The following is a 21,934-nucleotide window of genomic DNA, read 5'->3' on the forward strand; positions in this document are numbered from 1 at the left end:
TCTATATTCTATATCTTTTATTAGATATATGATTTGCAAATATTTTCTCCCATTCTATGGGTTGTCTTTTTACTTTCCTATGCTTTATTTGTTAGCTTAAGTCCATCTTTAAAGAGAAACATCTTTGTCTCTTTATTACTCAGATGAGACAGTTTACATAGCAAAAGTGAGATAAAAGCTTGATTCTTTGCCTTTATTTATGAGTTTTCAAAATACAGGATTGGTTGTTTAGCATTTTCTCCTAGTGACCAAGTACTTTCTTTTTAAAATACCATTATGAAGTCATGAATTCAAGCATTTGATATTTTCAATGCATTGCAGCTTTTATTCTTTTTGATGCTTAAATTGTCCCACCTTTAGCTAATGTGAATCTCTTCAGGTATACTCTTCAAGTATTTTTGATGAGTCTAATTGTCTCGCTAGCTTCTGTGCTTTCTGCTAGAAGATGTTCTAGTCTCATCTTGTACATTCTCTGCCCCATACTTGGAATCAGCCATTTGTCCAAGGAGCCCTAGTTGTCTTAGTGGAGCAGTATGGGTGCTTATTGCCACCAAGTTGGTCACTATTTATAGGGCTTTTCAGAGGATATATCTGGGAAATATGTGTGTGGGGATTTTTTGTTTGTTTTTTAACAACAAAATATATTATGAGTTCATGCTGATAGTTCCAATTCATATTCGGGGTGTTAGTGTTTTTACTTAACATCTTCATCTTACATCTGTATCTACTTTTTCCCACACTACAAATCCTAGTTTCAAAGTCACTGGGGAATGATAGTAATTATGGTGTATTCTATTCTTATTGCTTTATCCCACATCACCGAGAATAGCAATACCAGTGCTAACACCAACAATATAATTACTGAGAATAGTTAAAAGTTTGTTATTTTGTTTTGTTTGGCTGTTATTTTTGCCACTAGGCTGTGTGTAGCTAAACTATTGTTTTTAGAAGCTACTTCAAGTAGTTTCTCTGTGCTTATGCTACTAACTCTATGTACAGTTAGGTTCACTGCATTTTATTTTCAGTATTTAGGAATTTTTAAATTTTTTATTTTTATTATTTTTAATTGTGGTTAAAAAAACACATACCACAAAATTTACCATCTTAACCATTTTAAGGTATGCAGTTCAGTAGTGTTAAATATATTCACATTGTTGTGCATCAGATATCCAGAATGTTTTCATCTTACAAAACTTAAACTTTATACCCATTAAACAATTGCTCATTTCTGTTTGCCCCCAGCCCTTGGCAACCACCATTCTACTTTCTGTCTCTGTGAATTCAACTACTCCATGTACCTCATATAAGTAGAGTCATATAATTTGTTTTTTTGTGACTGGCGTATTTCACTTAGCATAATGTCTTTAAGCCTCGTCCATGTTGTAGACAGTGACAAGAGTTCCTTACTTTTTAAGGCTGAATAATGTTCCACTGTATATATACTACATTTGGTTTATCCATTCGTCCGTTGATGGCCACTTGGGTTGTTTCCACTAGGAATTGCTTTTAAAATTTAATTTTTTTTTACAATTCTGTAAAATAGTTGCATAGATCTTAAGTCAGATCAACAAAGAAAACATATTTGAAGAAATTAATCTATCTCTTGTCATTCATCCATATTTCCCACTTCCTTTAGGGCATTTTAAAATTTAATGGTTTATCTATTTTTTAATCTAAGAAGATATATTAGCAATTTTTAATCTAATGTGACCATTCAAAATATATATACAAATATATGTATTTGTAACCCACCTTTCTTAGAAAAATGGTAGCATACTATAAATGCTATTCTGCACCTTGATTTTTATCACTTTGTGAATGTAGTATAGAGAAACCTTCCTTATTCTTTTTCACCACTGCATAGCTGTTTCATTGTGTGGATGTACTACACTTTATTCTACCACTTCTCTGTTAATAGACATTAAAGTTGTTTGTGTGTTTTGCTGTTAAAAAATAGTCCTGCAAAAATAACATACTGCATAGGACTTTTTGTATTTTTGCCAATGTATCTATGATAAAGAGTCATTCTTAAGAATGGGGGTTCTGGATCAAAAGGTATGTAGTTTTGCAAGATACTGTCAAATTCCCCTTTGTAAGCATTAAACCATTTTGCATTCACACCAAAATGTATGAGAGGTCCTGTTTCCTTCCCCATAGTTCTTTCCCGGAATATATTGTCAAATATTTGAACTTTTACTAGTGTTTTGGTGACACATATGGTTTTAGTTTGCATTTCTTTTATTATGAGCATCTTTTCATATCCAGAGCTATTTCTTTTTCTGTAAACTGTCCAGTTCTTTAGCATGTTTTTCTGTTCAGTTAATGCTTTTTTTCTTTCTAATTTTAGTGGTTCTGTATATGGGGAGATAGTAACCTTTTGCCTCTGATATAAATTGTAACTTTTTTTTGTACTTTGTCATTTGTCTTTTACTCTGCTTGCCATTCAAAAGTTTTAATTTTTATGTAATTTATTGTTCCTTTCTCCCTATCACTTGTGGATTTTTGAGGCATTTTTTAGTTAAAGTTTTCCCCACTCCTTGGTTATTTTTCTTTTAGTGCCTGTATAGTTTGTTCTGCCTTCCCTTGTCTTCCCTTCCTTGTTCTCCCTTCCATTCCCTGCCTTTTCTCATGTACGCTTCTGATCCATTTGGAATTTTGTCCTGGTGTATAGTGTAAGATATGGTTCCAATTTTATCTTTTTCCAAATGGATATCCAGTTATCCCAACATCACTAATTTAAAAGTCTATCTTCTCTTTGATTTGAGATGCTCTTTTTGTTATTGCTGTTTAATATATTTGTATATCTAATTGGATCTATTTCTGAATTTTCTATTCTGCTCCATTGGTCTATATTCATGTGCTATTACAACATTGTTTTAATTATAGAGGCTTTATAATATGTTTTAATATCTAATAAGGCTACCTTCTTTTTCAGTATGTTTTTTTATGGCTAGTTTTTCTTTCAGATAAACTTTGTAATCAACTTGTCTTGCTCTGATGAGAAAAAACTTGATGGCATTTTTATAGATTCCTTTAGGGAGAACTGGCATTTTTATGATGTTGAGGCTTTTTATCCAAGAAGATGGTATGCCTTTCCATTTGTTAATCCTACTTCTCTTTCGTGAATTTTTTATCTGATTTCTCCATACAGGTTTTTGATTTATCTTGTAAGTTTATATGTGTGTTTAATATTGATTTTGACACTGTTTATTATTCTTTTGGATTTTGTTTGTTATCTATGAAGGTTATTGAATTTTATATGTTAATTCTATAACCTGTTACTATACTAAATTATCTCATTGTTTATAGTAATTTTGCCATTGATTAGTTTGGGTTTTCTAGAGATATAATCATATGAGATGAAAATTTAAAATTTTCTGAACGTTTCCATAGAAGTTACAATTTTTTCTAGGTTACTAGGAATGAGCAGTTCGGACATGTTTTTAAGGCCATACTTAGCCTTGATATTATATATGTTTGCACTGGTTGTGTGCCATGACCTGTGTAAATGATATTATTTGTTTTATAACAGGAGTTAGAAAGGCAGAAACATATGTGTAGCGTGTTGCAACATAAGATGGATGAACTTAAAGAAGGTCTTCGTCAAAGAGACGAACTTATTGAGGTATGTACATGAACTGTGCAGATACTTAACTTTGAAAAAAATGAGTTGGTTGGGATGAGGGTGTGTGTATTGGGAGGAGAGGAGAGTTAAAATGCTATAAAGAGTTCACTTGTTTCTTTATATTTAGTTGTACTCTAAAATTTTACAAACATGAAACATAAAGGCAAGCTTAAAAATTAATACTATGAACCCTGTAAACATTCCCCTTTTTAATAGCAGAAGTTTTTGTAATTGTCTTTATTCCTGAGCACACTCTTTTCTAATGACATCTTAGGAAGTGGGAAAAGGAAAAATTAAAGAGTAACGTTATTGTTTGGAACCTGGTAAATGCCATCTTTTGGAGCATGATTCTTGGGGAATAAGAAGTTTGATCTTTGCTCAAGTAGATACATTTCTGAGGTGGCTCAGTGAAAGAGAAGAAATTGTCAGGATGCTTCACATACAAAAAGGTGAAGGTTGGCTAGTGGGGAGGTTCAAGTTTTTGCTCTGGCAGTGAAGGAACCCTGTGTGCCACATTGTTGGCAACATCTTAGGAGTGGGACGGATCATAGTCTACCAAGAACTTTTTGAAAGCATTTATCATCCTTGGAGACCTACTACCTTGCTTTCATCTTTGTGATTCTTCCCCCCGCCGCCCCCTGCTTCCATGTTTTCAGGTATTCATCTCTGTTATTCTTTAAATGTGGTTTTCCCTCTTGAGGTGGAGGTTTTTCATAAGTATGGAACTAAGTTTGAGGGGGATCCTGCCCACTATCTAGGTGTGGTTATCAAAGGCATCTAATGCTAATTTAGTATTAGATATCAGGAAGGCTAGCTGTTAATAATACCAGGGGAGATACCTAACTTAACCCAACTCATCCACATTCGTGGCTACTCAGACCTCAGCCTCTCTTTCCCCTCCCCTTTCCCTCTTTCCTCTCAGACTTGCCTCACTTAATCTCTCTACCTGTATAAGTGACTTAAAAAAACATTTAATAGAGGAAAAGAAATGACTATTTTTCTATTTGAGGATTGGTGTTATTTTTCATCATTCTTAAGAATAATTGAATTGAACATACTCAATTGTGGATTTTAAATACAGGTACAGATAACCCTTCGGATCTATCAGATTACATGTGACATTAATTTTCTTAGTTTTCCTCTATATATGATAGGAAGCATATTATCAAAATTGTGTATCCTAATGGTATTTAAAAATAATGTGAAATCCTTTCTCTTATTGTCCTTTTATATTTTTGTATCAGTAGGCCAACCACTTATTTCTTTTTCTAGTTTAGATATATACTTTCCCCCTTTAAGTTTCAAAAGAATAATAAAACCGCTTGAGGCCTGCTTCTTAGAGTCAGTAGCTTAAATTAGGATTGGTTAACTGTTTTGGCTTTTTATTGTAATTGCATTTAAAAAGAATTATAATGCTTGATTTCTATAATTTGTCACTGCGGCTTCTCTAAAAGCCCAGGATGCTGGCTACACAAACTTTAAAAACTTCAGTTTTAGGTGTTTTTTTATTTTATTTTTTGATTTTTGAGACAGTCTTACTCTGTCACCTGGGCAGGAGTACAGTTGTGTCATCACAACTCACTGCAACCTCAAACTCCTGGGCTCTAGTGATCCTCCTGCTTCAGCCTCCTGAATAACTAGGACTACAGGTGTAGGCCACCACGCCAGCTAAATTTTGTATTTTTTGTAGAGATGGGGTCTCTCTGTGTTGCCTGGGCTTGGATGTGTTTTGTGTTTAGAATTAACATCTTTTAGATATTAGTATCTGTGGTTATACATAACTGAAAAACCTTAAATATGACAAATAATGCCTTTTGGTCTTTAGAATTGAGAATTACATTGTCAAGTAGATAATGTATGAATAGGGAAAGTAGGAGATGATAATTTGCCAATAATGCATAAGAGGAAAACCTGTTAATTGTAATCCATTGCCTAGTTGAAAGAGTCATTTAAGAATTGCTTAATGTTAAATTCTAGTTTTTCTAAAAACTGATGTTTCCTTTATAATTGGTGATGTTCTTGCTAACATAGATGCTGGTAACAGAAATTCAAAATCATCAGTTCTGTTTAAAAAAATAAAATTCAAAACTACTGCTTGTTCTCAGTGATAAAGGACCATTTGTTTATAGCAAACCTAAATTTCCCTCTCTAGAAATGCAAGTTGTTGTTTGAAAAAAAGGCAGTTATCAAAGGAAGACACTTATGGAGCTATATGTACACAGAAACCGTAGCTGGCTTACAGCCACATAGCTGTGGTTGGGACAGTTATTCCCAGTTCTCTTGCTTACTTTTGTAGGGGCAAACCAATCACTTGCCAAGACTCTGATGTCATCTTTCCTTTTAAAAAGCAAACCGCTTTTGCTTTTCCTGTTCATCATAGACTTTCCCCTTTTAAGTTTCTTTATCAGCTTTATTTTTGTTTCTTCCCTCTAACTCCCTCCCTTTTTTCTTTCTGTTCTTTTATTACTTATCTTCCCCTCTTCCTCTGCAGGAGAATCAGCGCATGCAGCAGAAACTAGACACCATGACAAAAGAGGTGTTTGACCTCCAGGAGACACTTCTTTGGAAAGATAAAAAAATTGGGGTATGAGATGAAATTGGGCTTTGGTTAGAAGTTCATTGATGAGGAATAGAACAATAGAATTTAACTTAGAGATTCCTAAAAAAAAAAAAAAACCTGTCCTTTTGATTATTCCCAATCATTTATACAATGTGAAATATGAATAAACAAGAGACAGAGAGACTTCCATGGGAAAACCTGATACTATGCCTGGAAAAAACTCTTCTTTCCAGCCGACACCAGACTTGTGCAACATGCAAATAGGAACTTTAAAGGAAGTTTCTCTTTATTCCCAAGGATTCTTATCCAGAAGCAGCCACAGGCATTTAACTCAGACTCTGTGGTTAATTTGATATCCTGACATTACAAGAATTTGGAGTGGGGGTGGGGAAAGGCTATTAGCATCCTATAAATCCTTGGTGAATAAAATAGGACAAGATTAAAATCAGTTTAATTACGGAAGTGGATAGGAATGTAAGACTTTCTAAAGTCACCATCTCTAATTATAATCCCAGAATTCCCCAAAGCAGGGGCCCAGATAAGGAAAAAGTCTTCATTGCTTTTTTTGCTAAGCTCTGCAGGTAGATTCCAAGAACATGGAGGCTGGATAAATTCCCACCAGTTCATCTCATGTGGCCTTTGACTGGCAATGCCATTGCCTGGCATGAGCTGTCTGTTCTGCAGGAGGGTAACCATTAGCCGTAGCTGACAGAGGCTTTACCTTGTCAGGGAAGGGCTATGGCAGAGGAAACGGAACAAGTGAGAAAAGTCTTGTTCTGCTTGAGGTTAGGTGGGATAGGGGAAAGTTGGCAGAGATCCCCTAGAGCACCTGTGAGAGATACACGTGGATATGAGACCCTCTGGATCCTACCTCCGTTGTTAGGAGCATTCTGAAGCCCAGCCTGCAGTCAGCAGTATCCAGTCCTGTCCGTCAGTCACTCCAAGGACCCATCCTCTCCTTAATAAACATATGGAAAGACCACATTGCTTTTTAAGAGTTCGTAGACCAAAAATTTAAAGAACTGAAGCTACTTCTATAGATACTTTTCTGATGTTTAAATTACTGAGGTTTTGAAATTCCACCCAAACCTAGAAAAGCCTTCTAGGGGATAAATCAACATCTTTGTTAGGCATTTTAAAATTGTGATTGTGAACTAATGATTTTATTTAAATTTTTACTTGGGTTATTTAAAATGAGATGTTGAAAAAATGCATGGCACAAAGTAGGTAATTTGTAAATATTAGTTAAAATTTGGTCACTGTCTACAATGGGCTTCTTTTAGGACCATATGTAATTTTCTTTCGCACAGATCTGTTGGTCCCAGATTTATAATTTGTATAATTGTCTTAGTATTTTAAACTGATTATCTTGGACTAACCATAGAAAAACCCCAAACCTCACAGTCCAGTGAAATAACTATTCAAAACAAAACAATTTTTTTTGTTACCAAAAAGGTATGCTAATGGTTAAGATATAAATTATTTGGCTTTTTAAGTGTCTTGGCATTTATTGCATGAGTGAATGAGTGTCTTTATTCTGTGTGCTATACAATAATGTGTTCCTTTGAGTTTTTTAAATTAAACTTTTTTTATTTTGAGAAAGTTTTAGATTCACATGCAGTTGTGAGAAATAATACAGATATTTTATATACCCTTTGCCCAGTGTTCCCCAAATTTAACATCTAGCAAAATTAAGATATAATATCACAACCAGGATATTGACCTTGATACAATCAAAATATAGAACATTTCCATCACCATGAGGTATCATTCCTCTTGCCCTGTTACAGCCATATCTACTACCACTCCACCCTCTCTCCCAAGCTCTGGGAACCACTAATCTGTTCTCCATTTCTATAATTTTGCCATTTCAAGAATGTTATATAAATGGAATCATATAGCATATGACCTTTTGGAATTAGCTTTTTTCACTCAGTATAAGTCCCTTGAGATTCATCCAAGTTGTTGTGTGTATCACTAGTTCATCCATCCCTTGACTCTTTTTTTGAATTTGAATAATTTTGCTAAAATACAAAAAACAAAAAATTTATCATTTTAACCATTTTTTAAGTGTACAGTTTGGTGGCATTAAGTACATTCACATTGTGCCACTGTCACTACCATCCATCTCTAGAACTTTCTCAGTTTTCCCAGCTGAAACTCTACTTATTACACAACCCTATTTTCTTCTTCCCCCAAGACCCTGGCAGCCTCCATTCTACGTTCTGTCTCTGTGACTACCTAGCATAGTCAAATTCATAGAGACAGAACCTCTCCTTCATATAAGTGGAAGTATACAATAGTTGTCCTTTTGTGACTGTCTTATTTCACTTAGCATAATGTCCTCAAGGTTCATGTTGCAGCATATGTCAGAATGTCCTTACTTTTTAAGGCTGAATCATATTCCATTTTATGTATACACCACATTCATCTGTTGATGGACATTTGGGTTGCTTCCACCTTTGCCTGTTGCGAGTAATGCTGCTGTGAACATAAGAGTACAAATACCTCTTCAAGACCCTGCTTTCAGTTGTTTTGGGTATATACTCAGAAACAGAATTGCTGGATTATATAGTAATTCTATGTTTAATTTTTTTAAGGAACAGCCATACTGTTTTCTATAGTGGCTGTACCATTTTACATTCCCATCGGTAGTGCACAAGGGTTCCACTTCCTCTATGTCCTCGCCGACACTTGTTATTTTCTTTTTTCTTGATAGTAGCCATCCTAATGCATGTTTGGTGGCCTTCCCTTGACTTTTAAAAAACACATTTTCAGTATGGTCAGTGACTACCTAATGCATCACTTGTCTCTAACTTAATTTTCAAGATTTAAATTTAGTAACTTAACGAAGAACATTATTCCTAGGTTAAAGTTCAGCTTTCTTTAGTTCTTCCTTCCCTAGTGGTCTTGCTTCCAGCTCCACTGCAGTTCTGAGCCCCAAGAGCCCATGTATAGAATAGGTTCATACGAAGAACATGTATATTTTAAAGCTCAGCATAAACTCAATCCCATTCTGACTAAAGATATTTGTGCCCCAGTGTGCTTATATGGAGAATTAACCTGTTGCCCAAAAGTTCAGCCCATTATACATATCCTTTTGGCTTCTTGATGCTAGAATTTGAGGTTAGGTCAGGGATAAAGAATTATTTCAATCTCCACAAGCATGTACTTTTTACCCTAAAATAAAATCCACTGTAGGGGCCATTGTTGCATGCAAACACAAGGGTGGTGGTTATATGGTCAGGTAATACAGAGGATTTCAGATCCAGTGGGAATACAGTTGATCCAATTATAAGGTATTTTAGTAGTGTTCAAACTTTGTGGTAAAATGGGCGAATTTACAGGATATATTTTATTTTCCCATCTATAATTATGGGAAGATGAAATTAAAAAGTACAAAAGTAAAAATAAAATCCAGTGCTGTAACGTGGAAGAGGAGCACATGTCATGTACTAGCATTTGCTAGAATTCCTAGTTCCAAATTGGTCTGTTCCTAAGAGGTATTCAATGGTGTGTATATAGAGCATGTTGTGACAGTGATCATTTACTCAGTTACATGTGGTGATGCATGGCACAGCTATGCACAGAGATACCAATAACCAAAAATATCTAACCCAGTAGAGGTTAAAGTGACTTTCAACAGATAGGAAAGTAGTGCTGTATGTTGTTCTCTAATGTTTTGTTATTAATGTAATGGAGTGTGAATAGAAACCCAAATTACCAATTTGTAGGCAGATTTGAGACCCATCATTTAGTGTGAGTGTAAATTGTTGAAAGGAAGTTAGATTCTGACATTGAAGTTTAGGTAAGTGAAGAATAGGACTTGCCCTATGGACTGCTTTCCCAACATCGTCAGGGATAACAATAAGGGAATATAATGTGGCCTTCATAGGGCTGTGATGTAAAAAAAACTATGCAACAGCTTTGGAACCACAAAGAACTGGACTAATTTTCTGACTTTGTCACTGTGACTTTGGGAAAAAAGGTAAACTCTTTGAGCCTCAATTTTCTGATCTGTAAAATGGGGATAATACAAGTACATTACAAGATATGGAAGGTAGAAATTTCATATATAAAATACAAGGGAGAGATTATATGTATGTAAAATAGTGCCTGCTATATAATTTGTACTATGCACATGTTAGTTGCTGTCATCCCAGTAAATAAGTAATAAATTTACTTAATCTCAATTTAGTTGCAGAATAGGATTATAATGATTTTAAAAATTGCCCAGCTATTCAGCTGTCAGTAACTAAGCAGTTAGTTGTCCCACTTCTGAATCCAATAAACTGAGAGGGAAGTATCATTATAGTTTAACTTCTTAGACTAATGGGAATGCTGGCAGAATACTTTAAATATATGAACAAATATGTGGAGAAAGGCTTTTTCAAATAGGCCAGCTCTCAGGTTCCTGTGTAGACTACTTAATTTGGGTGTGTTATTTTATTACATAATTACAGCAGATTTGATTTGTCACTGATGACGAAAGTAGGTTCCTCCTATTGCACTGTCCTCCTCAGCTCTGACAGTTGTGAGATGCAGGAAATGGCAGGGAATTTACAAATGAAAACCCAACCTGATTTTCCTGAATCTTCTCTGTTAATGTTAGGCACTGCCTGCAGTGCTTTGTCCTGAGTACTCCTTGAATTGAAGCCCATCGGATGGGTGCTATTATCCCTTCTGTTTTTCAGATGAGGAAACTGAAGCATAGGATAAGTATATGCCAGGACCTGAAAGCTTGATTCTGAGTGTTCTATATTCTGTTACCCCTCCATAGGTGGGCTGTATTTATTTTGTCAGTATTTTATTTCTGTTTTTTCACATTCTGAAAGTGTATCAGAAAACCAAATGAGTCTTAATTGTATTTAATTAAATTGACAGAAAGAGATCCTTGAGAATCCTTTTGGAAATTATTTTGAATTAAGTGGTATTTGAGTATTTTGCCATACTACTTGGAGAGCAATCATACAGCTAATATTTAATTGAAATATCTTATGTTTACTAGTTATTTTTAATTTTAAAAAAATCACATATTCTTGAATCAACTTTTAGATAAACATGTAATGTGGTTTTTTTGTTGCTGTTGTTCACCAAATGAAAATATACTGAGGAAGTTAGTAAGGAAAATTTTATTTTACTATTGCTGGTGTCTTCATCTTTCTTTTCCTGTTGTTTTCATTGACTGGAAAAGAAAGATTTGTTTCCCTGCTTGATGTGATGAGCATGTTTTGCTGAATTTATGCATGAGAACCAGTTTCTATTAAAAGTCTCTTTTGGAGATATATTAATATGATACATCCATATAACCTTCTACATCTGACTGCTTGTTTTCAAGTCTTTTGACTGCTTCCTTGCTTTTTATGTCTTTATCTTTGCTTATTTGAATTAGGAACTTCTTTGCTACCTTTCACCTGCTCTTTTTCTGTGCTATTCTTTCCCTTGCTACCCTGCCTAAAACCAGGCCCTAGAGAAACAAAAAGAATACATTGCCTGCCTTAGGAATGAGCGAGATTTGCTCAGAGAGGAGCTGGCTGCCCTGCAGGAGACAGTGAAGACGGGAGAGGTATGTTAGCACTAGCCTGGAGCTCGGGTCCGTCACTGCTTTACTCTGTCTTCCTTCCTTTCATCCTGCCATCTTTCTAGCCTGAACACAAACTACAATGTTTATTCCCTAATCCAGATTTGGTAGGTTTGAGTCATTTCCTCCACAGAGCTATAGTCCATGTAACTAATTCTAATCAGGCTTTGCCTGTGGCAAACATACATGGTTGCAGAGTTACCTCACAGAGTTTACTGCTTCTGTGTGAGCCATTTTTTGTGATGGTGAGTTTTTTTTCTTCCCCACAGAAACATGGCTTAGTTATAATCCCCGATGGCACTCCCAATGGTGATGTCAGTCATGAACCAGTGGTTGGAGCCATCACTGTTGTGTCTCAGGAAGCTGCTCAGGTCTTGGAGTCAGCGGGAGAAGGGCCACTAGGTAAGATACTGGTTGCTGTGTTGACTTGGATTAATGGTGCCCTGTTGGGCTTTCTGCTTTTTCATATCCCTAGTTGGACAACAAAAACAACATAAGGGCTGTCTGAGACTTAAGTAGATCTTTAACAGGAAGAATCTGGACACACTGTGTTCAGACATCCTTGGCCTTGGGAAAGCAGCATCTGGGTCATGTAAGGCAGTACGTGTAACCGTAAGGCTGCCGGGCGGAAGCACCGTGGGTATACACACTGCTGCTTCACTGAACTGCCAGCTTTCTGCAAAGAGATGGTCCGGGATACCTGACCTAGGGAAGCAGTGGGCTGGCAGCAGGGGACCTCTGGAGGATGTTTTAAAGTTTCTTATTTCTAGAACATCTGGTTTTATGTTCTACTACTTATCCCAGGGTTCTGTAGCTCTTTGCCACCACATTGATTAAAGGCAAGAAACAGAGGACCAGGACCACGGAGCAGGGCTTCTAAGCCTCTTAAAATCTAAGCTTCTTAAATTTAACTCTTTGAGAAACTAATGAGCCCTCTCTCCAGGAAACCACAAAGGTGCCGTCCATTGCCCCTTCTAAGAATCTACTCTAGAGGAAGAAAAATGCACGGATAGATACTGTATCCTCAGCTCACTTTTATTTTTTAAAAAACGTTCTTTTTTCCTTTTCATCTTGTTTTCATATATGCATAGGTTTCCTAGAGGAGTGCGAGATACTGTAAGAGTGAAGCAAACTGAAAAACATTTTAAAAGTTAGTAAGTGAGCACATTCTGTAATGTGCAGAATTCCAGAAATGTAATTGTAGAGCACTTCGATAAAGCAGGATGCTAGGTGAGCGAGAGAGAAGAGCTGAGAATGAAATGAGTTTGTGGCTATGAGCGGCCCAGGGTGTTTCCTGGGCCTATTTGGAAGGTGCTGAAGAAACCAGAATTTATATTTGGCTTTGACCCCCAGTTGGTTTTAGGGGGTGGTTGGCCAGGTGTCAGGTGCTGCTTTAATTGAGCTACAGATATCTCCTCAGTGCCACCTTGAGAAGCAGCAAACCTCTCCACAAGCTGGAGTGAGCCCTAATGATCCTGCTGTCAAGCCTCAGATTCACCCTTGGCTTCGCACATCTTAGAGTGGGTTCCCTTCCCTCCCCCCACTAGCTTCTGTGGGACTTTGCTGCTTCCAGCATTGTACTCCTCTTTTCTTCGCTCCAGCTCTCCCTCCCCCCAGTCTCACTCTTACCCCCTGTCTTTTTTCACATATCTCCATCTCTCCTGCTAAGGGCTTAACCTATGGGAGCACCCTTGGCATTTGAGTTGTCTGCCTGCTGGTGAAAACTTGCATATTTTTGAAACAAGGAAATTATTTCCTTTGTACTTCAGTTTAAGTGGAAAAATGACTGTTTTTCTGTTTGTTTTTTGAGACAGAGTCTCACTCTGTTGCCGTGAGTAGAGTGCTGTGGCATCGGCCTTGCTGACAGCAACCTCAAACTCCTGGGCTCAAGTGATCCTCCTGCCTCAGCCTCCCAAGTAGCTGGGACTACAGGCACACACCATGACGCCCAGCTAATTCTTCTATTTTTAGTAGAGACGGGGTCTCACTGTTGCACAGGCTGGTCTGGAACTCCTGAGCTCAAGCAATCCTCCCGCCTTGGCCTCCCAGAGTGTTAGGATTACTGCGTGCCATCACGCCCTGGCCAAATCACTGCTTTTTTAAGCAAATGTATTTGATGCCCTGATAAGTAATCACTTGTATGGAAATACTATTGGATAATTAAGAACTTTTTCCATAATACTGTTAAAGCCTTTATTTCTTTTGATATTCAGAGCTGTAAGTAATGTAAGTTATCAGATAATGTTTTCTGTTTATGAGTTTGAAGAGTTTTTAAATTGTTTATATACTGCATCATCACATGTAGTTTTAAACATTTTTCATTTGTTTTAGATGTACGGCTACGAAAACTTGCTGGAGAAAAGGAAGAGCTGCTATCACAGGTGAAGGCATTCTTCTCATTGGAAGATAATATTAATTTTAACTAAGTTACATGCTAAAATGATAGCAAACTAAAATGTTCATTAGAAAGATACGTGCTTATTTCAAATACCAGTACTTAAGTGAGATTTAAAGGATAAAAACATAATTCATATTTTTGCCTCTTTGTAGTTCCCTGTTCTCTTAAGAAATTTTTTAGAACACATAGTTTAAGGAATCTAGTTCTACAAAGCTTCTTATGAAGACAGCAGTCCCTTGGGACTTTTTCTTTTTCTCTTTTGAGATAGGGTCTTGCTATGTTGCCCAGCCTGGTCTTGAACCCTGGGCTCAAGAGATCTTTCTACCTCAGCCTTCCAAATAGCTGGGACTACAGGTATGTGCCACCATACTTGGCTGGAATGTTCCTTTTCTTTTTTTAAAGACAGGATCTTGCTCTGTTGCCCAGGCTAGAGTGCAATGGTGTAATCATAGCTCACTGTAGCCTGGAATTCTTGGGCTCAACCAATCTTCCTGCCTCAGCCTCCTGAGTAGTTGGAACTCCAGGAGTGTGCCACCATACCCAGCTAATTTTTAAAAAATTTTATAGAGATTAGGTCTTGCTATGTTGACCAGGCTGGTCTCCAATTCCTGGGTTCAAGTGATCTTCCTGCCTTAGCCTCCCAAATTGCTGGGATCACAGGCATGAGCCACTGTGCCTGGTCTGGACTTTTCCGTTTTTAATAAAAGTAACAAAAAATACCCCAAATATGTACTGTTCCATAAAATAATAAAATACGGCTATTTTTATTGGGACACCTGGTCCTGTGGCTTGCTCCTTTTAGTATTTGTTTATAGCTTATCTCTAGCATTTAGAACAGTATATGTCCCATAATAGGCACTCAAGACAATAGTTGTCACATGAATGATTTGTGTGCCTGAATGATGAGGATCTGCCTTGTTCTATGATGTGGTCACTGGGCCACGCATCTGCTTCATTTGAGAGATCGGATCTTGCTGAGGAACCTTTATTTCCATTTCAGATTAGAAAACTGAAGCTGCAGTTAGAGGAAGAACGACAGAAGTGCTCCAGGAATGATGGCACAGTGGGTGACCTGGCAGGACTACAGAATGGCTCAGACTTGCAGTTCATTGAAATGCAGAGTAGGTACCAGGGGACAGGCCAATCCCAGTCTGTATGTAGGTCATGTCCCAGGAGTAGGATTGTGAGTCTTGTAATATACTTTTTTCAAGAGGAGCTACACTACAAAGATTGGTTAGTCTGTGGCTAGTCCAGAAAAGCAGTCCCAGTCAGTAATACAGCCGAATGGAGGCTTTGCTAGCCTGTGGGCTTCAGAGGATGATGAGAGGACTGAGTTACTGCTCTACCTTTTCTGGGCAAAGTGATTTCTAGGAACTTTTTGCAGATAGTGAAATGCCTTTGACAATGTGACACTCCTTTTCTACACCCATGTGTCATCTTTAAGCTCCCATTAAAGTTTTTTTTCCCTGTGAATTTATCTTGGATAATTGAGGGAATATATGTGGAACTAACTCATACTAATATTGAGCAGTTTTGCAATTTTACTGGAGGTATTCTTGTTAACCTAAATTAATCTTGTATTAGATGGAATTTAAATCAAGGCCACAAATTAAAGTCTAGTTCACCCAAACTACTCTAGTTTTTCTTCTTTTACTTTTGATTGTGTTATTATAAAATGACTACTGTATTCACACTAATTCCCACAGTAGAGAGATTTCAGCAGCCATTTATATATACAGTTAGCTTTTAGTGATGATGTATAATTAGCAGTCAGGGTAGACTTTTATTTCTCCTTTTTTTTTCCTAAACAACTCAAATATGTTATGTCATACTTTCTGCTGTCTAGTCACTTGGACATGGCTTAGCAGGGCCATCTGCTTAGGGTCTCACAATGCTAAAATCAACGTGTCAGCCAGGGCAGTTAGATCTTTAAGATTCAGGGGGAATGGGCTGGCATTTATGTGAATGCTTCCTGGAGCAGGTAGGTGTTGTAAGCTGCTATTTGCAGAAGGTAGGGAAAAGTAGCCAGGGTGGAGGTGCAGAATGAAGTGAGCTGAGCAGGACTGTGGGGAGACTGGGTCTGACTGGTAAAGGCCAAAGCAGGCAGCTTCCTCAGGCCAGGCCAGGAAAGGAGCCCAGGCAACTCTCCCATTCTGGACGGTGCCTTGGCTGTTAGGCATGATGTTTTGGAATGGAATTTGAAACACCATGAAATGACTGAGACAAGGTATTTACACTTTTGAACACCGGAAGGAATGGGTGGCTTGGAGAATGAGAAGGAAGCAGCACATTTTGATGATCAACAGGTTGCTGGGAATGAGAATTACAAAATAAGATCCTGAAGTTTCTGTTTTAGAGCCCAGAAATAGGAATAGTTCTCTTTCACTACCAGAGGTAGCTTTTGGGGAGATGGTTTTATAACCCCATTATACTTTTAAGGTAACAGTAACTGTCCATTTAGAAATACTTCTTGCATTGAAGATTATATAGGTAATTGTAACCATGGTCATGTGGTAATGTAGAAAAGTTTTTAAATTAGGTAATTTGAGTATTTCCTTTGGTAGGTTAGATCTGGTTTATCTCCTGTAAGCATTATGATTCTATAATCATTTCAGAGGCTGGGAATTTTTTATCTTCCCCATCATTTCCAAACTTTTCATTTTAGGTGATTTACTTCTTAGGTCAGATGTACATCTGATCATTTATAGCCCTACCCATGACACATCACAACATATTATTGAAAAGCATTTATTTCAGCAAATATTTATTGAGCATATACTATGTGCAAAGCACTTGACTAGGTACAGAGGAAGATTTAAGAAGGTTAAGACAGGCCCCTCTCCTTACATACACATACAGCATTTAAAAAGCCTGATAAATGTTACTAAAAGACAATGTAAATAAAATGGACACCAAGGGAAGAAGTTATAATTAACTAAGGGAACCCATGGAGGAGGTAAAAATTCAGCTTGGCCTAGAAGGTTGGTTGAAATTTAAATCAGAGGTGGGAGGAAAGGGTCCTTGGGATACGAGAGAGAAGGAAAACCTAGGAGGTGGGAAGGTGCAGAGCTGGGTTCAGGGAACTAGAAGGCCCAGTCCCACGGGCAGAGGCTCCATGGGTCACAGGGCTGCACAAAAGTAGCTGGGGCTGCTGCTGCATTGGTTGGGCTCCTTTATCAAAGCTGTGCTCACACACATCACGGGGTGAAGAGTGAGTTTCCTTCTAACTCTTGTTCTACGGGATACTGTTGGAACCTAAGTGCTGCTAGAGCTTCCTGTAGTACATACAGTCCAGAACCTGGGCCGCTGCAGATGCTGTGTGCACTTGCATTCTGTAGTCTTAGACCGCATGGTCCTCTCTGTGCCGCAGAGGCACTGCCTGATGGGTTACACCTCCATCTCTGAGAGATGAACATAATCCATTATTATCTTCTGTTCTAGGAGATGCCAATAGACAAATTAGTGAATACAAATTTAAGCTTTCAAAAGCAGAACAGGATATAACCACCTTGGAGCAAAGTGTAAGTACTTCTTTTATACGGTACCAGGCGATTTAAATTTCCTTTAAAACATATCTCCTTCCTGCATCTAAGTGGCTAACCCTGTGAGTGCTTGGGTTTCTGTGGGCTGCCTTTGCAGTTAGATCTATAAAAGCTCTATATTTAAATAGAAAAGCCAGCAGAGAGCACCTGGCAGGGCACTTCAGTCTTCTGTTTTCTCTAAAAACACAGGAAACTGTAGCTATCGTTTTTTATAGATATTTCAAGATCATAGTTTATAACAAAATCCCTTAGTATGTAGTTCAAAAAGTCTAAAAACATTTCCATTCAGTGAGTCTCCTCCTATGATATTACTTTGGCACTTAAACAATATGGTCATCATAAAACTTAACATGGGAAATTGGCCCTATAGTGACTCTACAGCTGTAATCCTCTCTGGGGACACTTCTTGATTTATAAATAGCGGTTGGGTTCTGAGAGGACCTGTGAGTCACCCTGAGGGACTCATTAGTGTTAGATTACTTGGAATTTATTATTACATTGTATTTCCATCTTGGCTACCAAAAAGTGGTGATTTCTAGTGCCCAACACTGGAGGCCTGTGTTCTTATACTGACAGATTAGCCGGCTCGAGGGACAGGTGCTGAGATACAAAACTGCTGCTGAGAATGCTGAGAAAGTGGAAGATGAACTAAAAGCAGAAAAAAGGAAACTACAACGGGAGGTACTTGTTTTACTATGCTTCTTAAAACTATGTTTGTAAAAATCCTTTGGAAATAAATTCTTTGCTGTATAAGAAATTTAATACTGGGTCAGATCTTAAAGAAAGAGCAGTGGAGTCACTTACCCGTTTGTGTTGGTTTTTGACCCTGCACAGTGACTTCCATTTACCTGTGTGTTTTGTTCAGTTAGACAGTGAGTAAAAAGACAGTTTTTATTTTTGTTCCAGATCAGGTCTATCTCTCCAACTTCTGTATATCCTTTCTGTGATTTAAGCAAATAAACAATCCTCAACATCATCGTTTAACACCTCTAGCTGGCAGAAAAAAAAAATTAGGCTGTGAGATCCTGTGCCAGGCCAGCACAATTAGCAGTGCCTCCATTTCCCAGAAAGCTGGAAATAGTACCACTGGGTTTTGTTTCTGACCGTGTGAAGTGACTGAGCTCTCCCCGTCTCCAGTTACGAACAGCGCTGGACAAGATTGAGGAGATGGAGATGACCAACAGCCACCTGGCCAAGCGGCTGGAGAAGATGAAGGCCAACAGGACAGCACTTCTGGCCCAGCAATAGGGAGGCCACCCTTTGACCTGGGCACTGCTCCTTGGGGCCCTGCCCAGAGGAACTGACTTTTTGTCCATTGACAGAAACCCCTTTCAGTAGTACTGTTTGAGTTTTGTCATTAAAATAGCCACCTTTGTATTTTATAATTTATGAGAGAATGAAGCAGGTTTGAATCTTCATGAATGAACACTTGGATTTCGTTTGTAGTTTGATTTTAGACTAAGAACCAGTCCATACTGTTGTTATTTTTTATTTCCATAATTTTAGAATCACGTTTACTCATTTTCCCCCAACTGCCTCAGTGACTGGGCACTCCGAGGCCTTGGCATGGGTTGTGGAGGACAGCAGTTCCGTGAGTGCTGAGATGCTTGCTGGAGACCTCAGAAAACACAAGTGCCTTCTCCACAGTGCAATTCAGACTTCAGTGATCTCCAGTGGTCAAAAGACATTTACCCTTAATATCAGATAGCATTTATATTTTGGTGAAGAAACAAGTTCACAGATGGGGAATCTATGTTTCACTCAAATTTATATGTTTGGAGGAAAAAGCCTTTTTTGGTAAAATATTTAAATTTATATAAGAAAATGTTAGGAAAAAATATGGGGAGTGTTATATAAAACTTGCTTTATTGCATGGGGCAGGGGAAGTCCAGGGGCTAATACTCTTAAAGAGTAGGGTCCTTATTCTTCAATAGCAACTGTGCTGTACCTTATAAAGTATTTCATCTGCTGCTTATTTGTGGAAGAAACCTCAGACAAGCTGAAAGGGGAGGGAAGGGCAGGGTAGGCAGGTAGGGAATCTGCCTAAAGATTCTATTAAACACACCCTTTTGCCAACCACAATTGGTACTGACACGTTCATTTTGTTATAGGAGCCTTTAAAACAAATCATGGCAACCATGTCCCTCTTATCTTGCCCCTCTTATCTCTTTCTCATGGAAAAATAATCTGGAATTTAGAACTTTTTCTTTCAAGACCTTTATTTCATCTTTAAAGGTACCCAGTTGCAGAGGTTTCTTTATCACTGAGTGCAGCCACTTTGTAGGATTTGCAATTCTCTTTTGCTTTCAGAACCAAGGTGGTTTTATGGAGATGATTATTGTATCTTTAGAGTGTTAACACAGAGAATATACTGGGGAAAATTTAATGACTCAAGGCACGTAAGATGATAATAAAACTAGACTTGATACTAGATGAAGATAACTCAGAAGTGAATAAGACCTGTATCTAATAATTGTTCCCTTCCTTAATTAGCCCCTTCATTTTAAAAATGTGGATACCAAACTCCTGAATTGAGATGATTTCCCATAAATTTTGTTTCTAATAGTAACAGCAGTTGTGTGGTGGGGGTAGGCAGGGGGGTTTTCTGAAATGCAGGGTTATCCTAGAATCCCCTAGGTAGAACCAACACATTGTGTGGCCCAGCTCTCCTAGGAAGCCCCTCCTCCTCTTACTCAAGGTCACTCGGCCTGTGCCCCTCCCCAGGCTCAAGGAACCTCACTTCTGAGATCACCCTTCAAATAAGAATACCTAGAAACTTCATCTTAAGCTGGTAATATTCATAGCCATTAACAAAGTGGGCTAATGTAAAAACTCATACTTGTTATAGACTGGGTGAGGACTATTTTCTTCACTCAAGTTTTTTCCTTAAGAATAAATGAATTAGCTTTGGTTATTCCAGATACTGTAGATGATCAATTCAGGCTTCCTTCATAGTCAATGTCATCAGGTCCTGACATGCTCAGGACCTCTTATAAAAAGCATCTGAACTTATATACCACCTGCTGTAGAAATGTATGAGAATACAGAAAGAATCAAATCAGAACAAGAGCTAGGAAATCTTCAAGGCCTTTTTAGGTATTTTTTTTTTTAACATGCCAACCTAGCCAAGATAGAATTCTTAATAGTGCTTGTGCAATACCTTTTATCAGATGCTTAGGGGGATTTCAAACTTACTTTGAGATTCTTCAACATAATCAGGTATATACTAGATGAAAATCGATCTAGAAAATCTTTCAAGGATAAGAGAATTAAATAAGAAATAACATTAGAATACATCTGACAATTTATTTATAATACTCCACCATGCATGAAGGCATACTACTAGTTAGAAGGCAGATGTGAGTCTTGAACCTTAAGTACTACAACAGTGAAATACAAAGAAAGAACAACATACCCCAGAGTCCATAAATGACCATATTTAACACCTCTCAAAGACTTTGTATAGGTCGGGCAGATTAGCAAGCTGCAGGACATTTCCATCTTCTGTGAAATGTTTAGGAGGCAGAAGGTGTGAGCGGAAGGCTTTATAGACAATGTGTTCTACAGTCCACTTCCAAGGGTGTGGAGTGGAGCCAGGCACGTCACTCTGGAAAAGACATTAGATGTCATAAGCCTTCTTGTTCATAGCCAGTGGCTTCCTGGCTGATGGCATGTACACTGGGCCTGGAAAAGTCTTGGTGGCTTGTGATGGGCTATGTCATCTAATGCTTATGAAGCAGCCTCTGTGGGCCAACCTCTCAGGGATCCCACAGGCCTGAAAAGAACAGGTTTTTAAGGGAGAAAAGCCACTGCTCTTGAGGGACTGATTCCATTCAGGTAGTGAGGATTATTTTACCTCATTGTTCTTCTCCTTCTTCTAAGCCTTAGCTGTCTCATATACAAAGAAATGTTCTTTCTCCTCTGCCCTTCCTTTCCTTGAGGTAAATTTTTCCAGTCATCTGAGATACTCTCAGCATAGTTTGCTAAGTGTGCTGCTTTGCCTTCTCCACTGGAGTGCAGAATTCCCTAGGGGCTTTGGCCAACAGGACCTAGGACTGAATCTCTGCTCTACCCCCTCAGACTCTGGGAATCCTTGAGCCTGCCAGCCATCCTTCAGCTTCCGCATCTGTGAACTGCAGCAAGCTATTTGACCTCAGAGGATGACTGTAAGCAATCACTGAGATGCTTTTGTATTAAAGTGGGCTACCCTTTGATTCTTATACTATTT

General features: G+C 37.9%; 2 protein-coding genes across 31 annotated transcripts in view; one reads left to right on the forward strand and one right to left on the reverse strand.

Moving 5' to 3' along the window:
• The window catches only part of LRRFIP2 (LRR binding FLII interacting protein 2), a 109,391-nt gene extending 90,267 nt beyond the window's left edge, over window positions 1–19,124 (forward strand). For 13 of the 25 annotated variants that reach the window (XM_045536965.1, XM_045536979.1, XM_045536866.1 and 10 more), the window contains 9 exons: window positions 3,533–3,625; window positions 6,117–6,209; window positions 11,650–11,751; window positions 12,036–12,168; window positions 14,098–14,147; window positions 15,165–15,285; window positions 17,606–17,685; window positions 18,283–18,387; window positions 18,844–19,124. In XM_045536965.1, the coding sequence (XP_045392921.1) occupies window positions 3,533–3,625; window positions 6,117–6,209; window positions 11,650–11,751; window positions 12,036–12,168; window positions 14,098–14,147; window positions 15,165–15,285; window positions 17,606–17,685; window positions 18,283–18,387; window positions 18,844–18,954 (888 nt within the window). In that variant the 3' untranslated portion in view covers window positions 18,955–19,124. The remainder of the gene's footprint in view (window positions 1–3,532; window positions 3,626–6,116; window positions 6,210–11,649; window positions 11,752–12,035; window positions 12,169–14,097; window positions 14,148–15,164; window positions 15,286–17,605; window positions 17,686–18,282; window positions 18,388–18,843) is intronic. The other 12 variants (XM_045536950.1, XM_045536956.1, XM_045536994.1 and 9 more) reach the window with 2 other exon arrangements.
• The window catches only part of MLH1 (mutL homolog 1), a 50,827-nt gene continuing 45,817 nt past the window's right edge, over window positions 16,925–21,934 (reverse strand). For 5 of the 6 annotated variants that reach the window (XM_045536813.1, XM_045536841.1, XM_045536851.1 and 2 more), the window contains one exon: window positions 20,999–21,313. In XM_045536813.1, the coding sequence (XP_045392769.1) occupies window positions 21,146–21,313 (168 nt within the window). In that variant the 3' untranslated portion in view covers window positions 20,999–21,145. Of the gene's footprint in view, window positions 18,648–20,998; window positions 21,314–21,934 lie in introns of those variants that run through there. The other variant, XM_045536822.1, reaches the window with a different exon arrangement.

The sequence above is a fragment of the Lemur catta genome, chromosome 1, assembly GCF_020740605.2.
Source record: "Lemur catta isolate mLemCat1 chromosome 1, mLemCat1.pri, whole genome shotgun sequence".
Classification (NCBI taxonomy): domain Eukaryota; kingdom Metazoa; phylum Chordata; class Mammalia; order Primates; family Lemuridae; genus Lemur; species Lemur catta.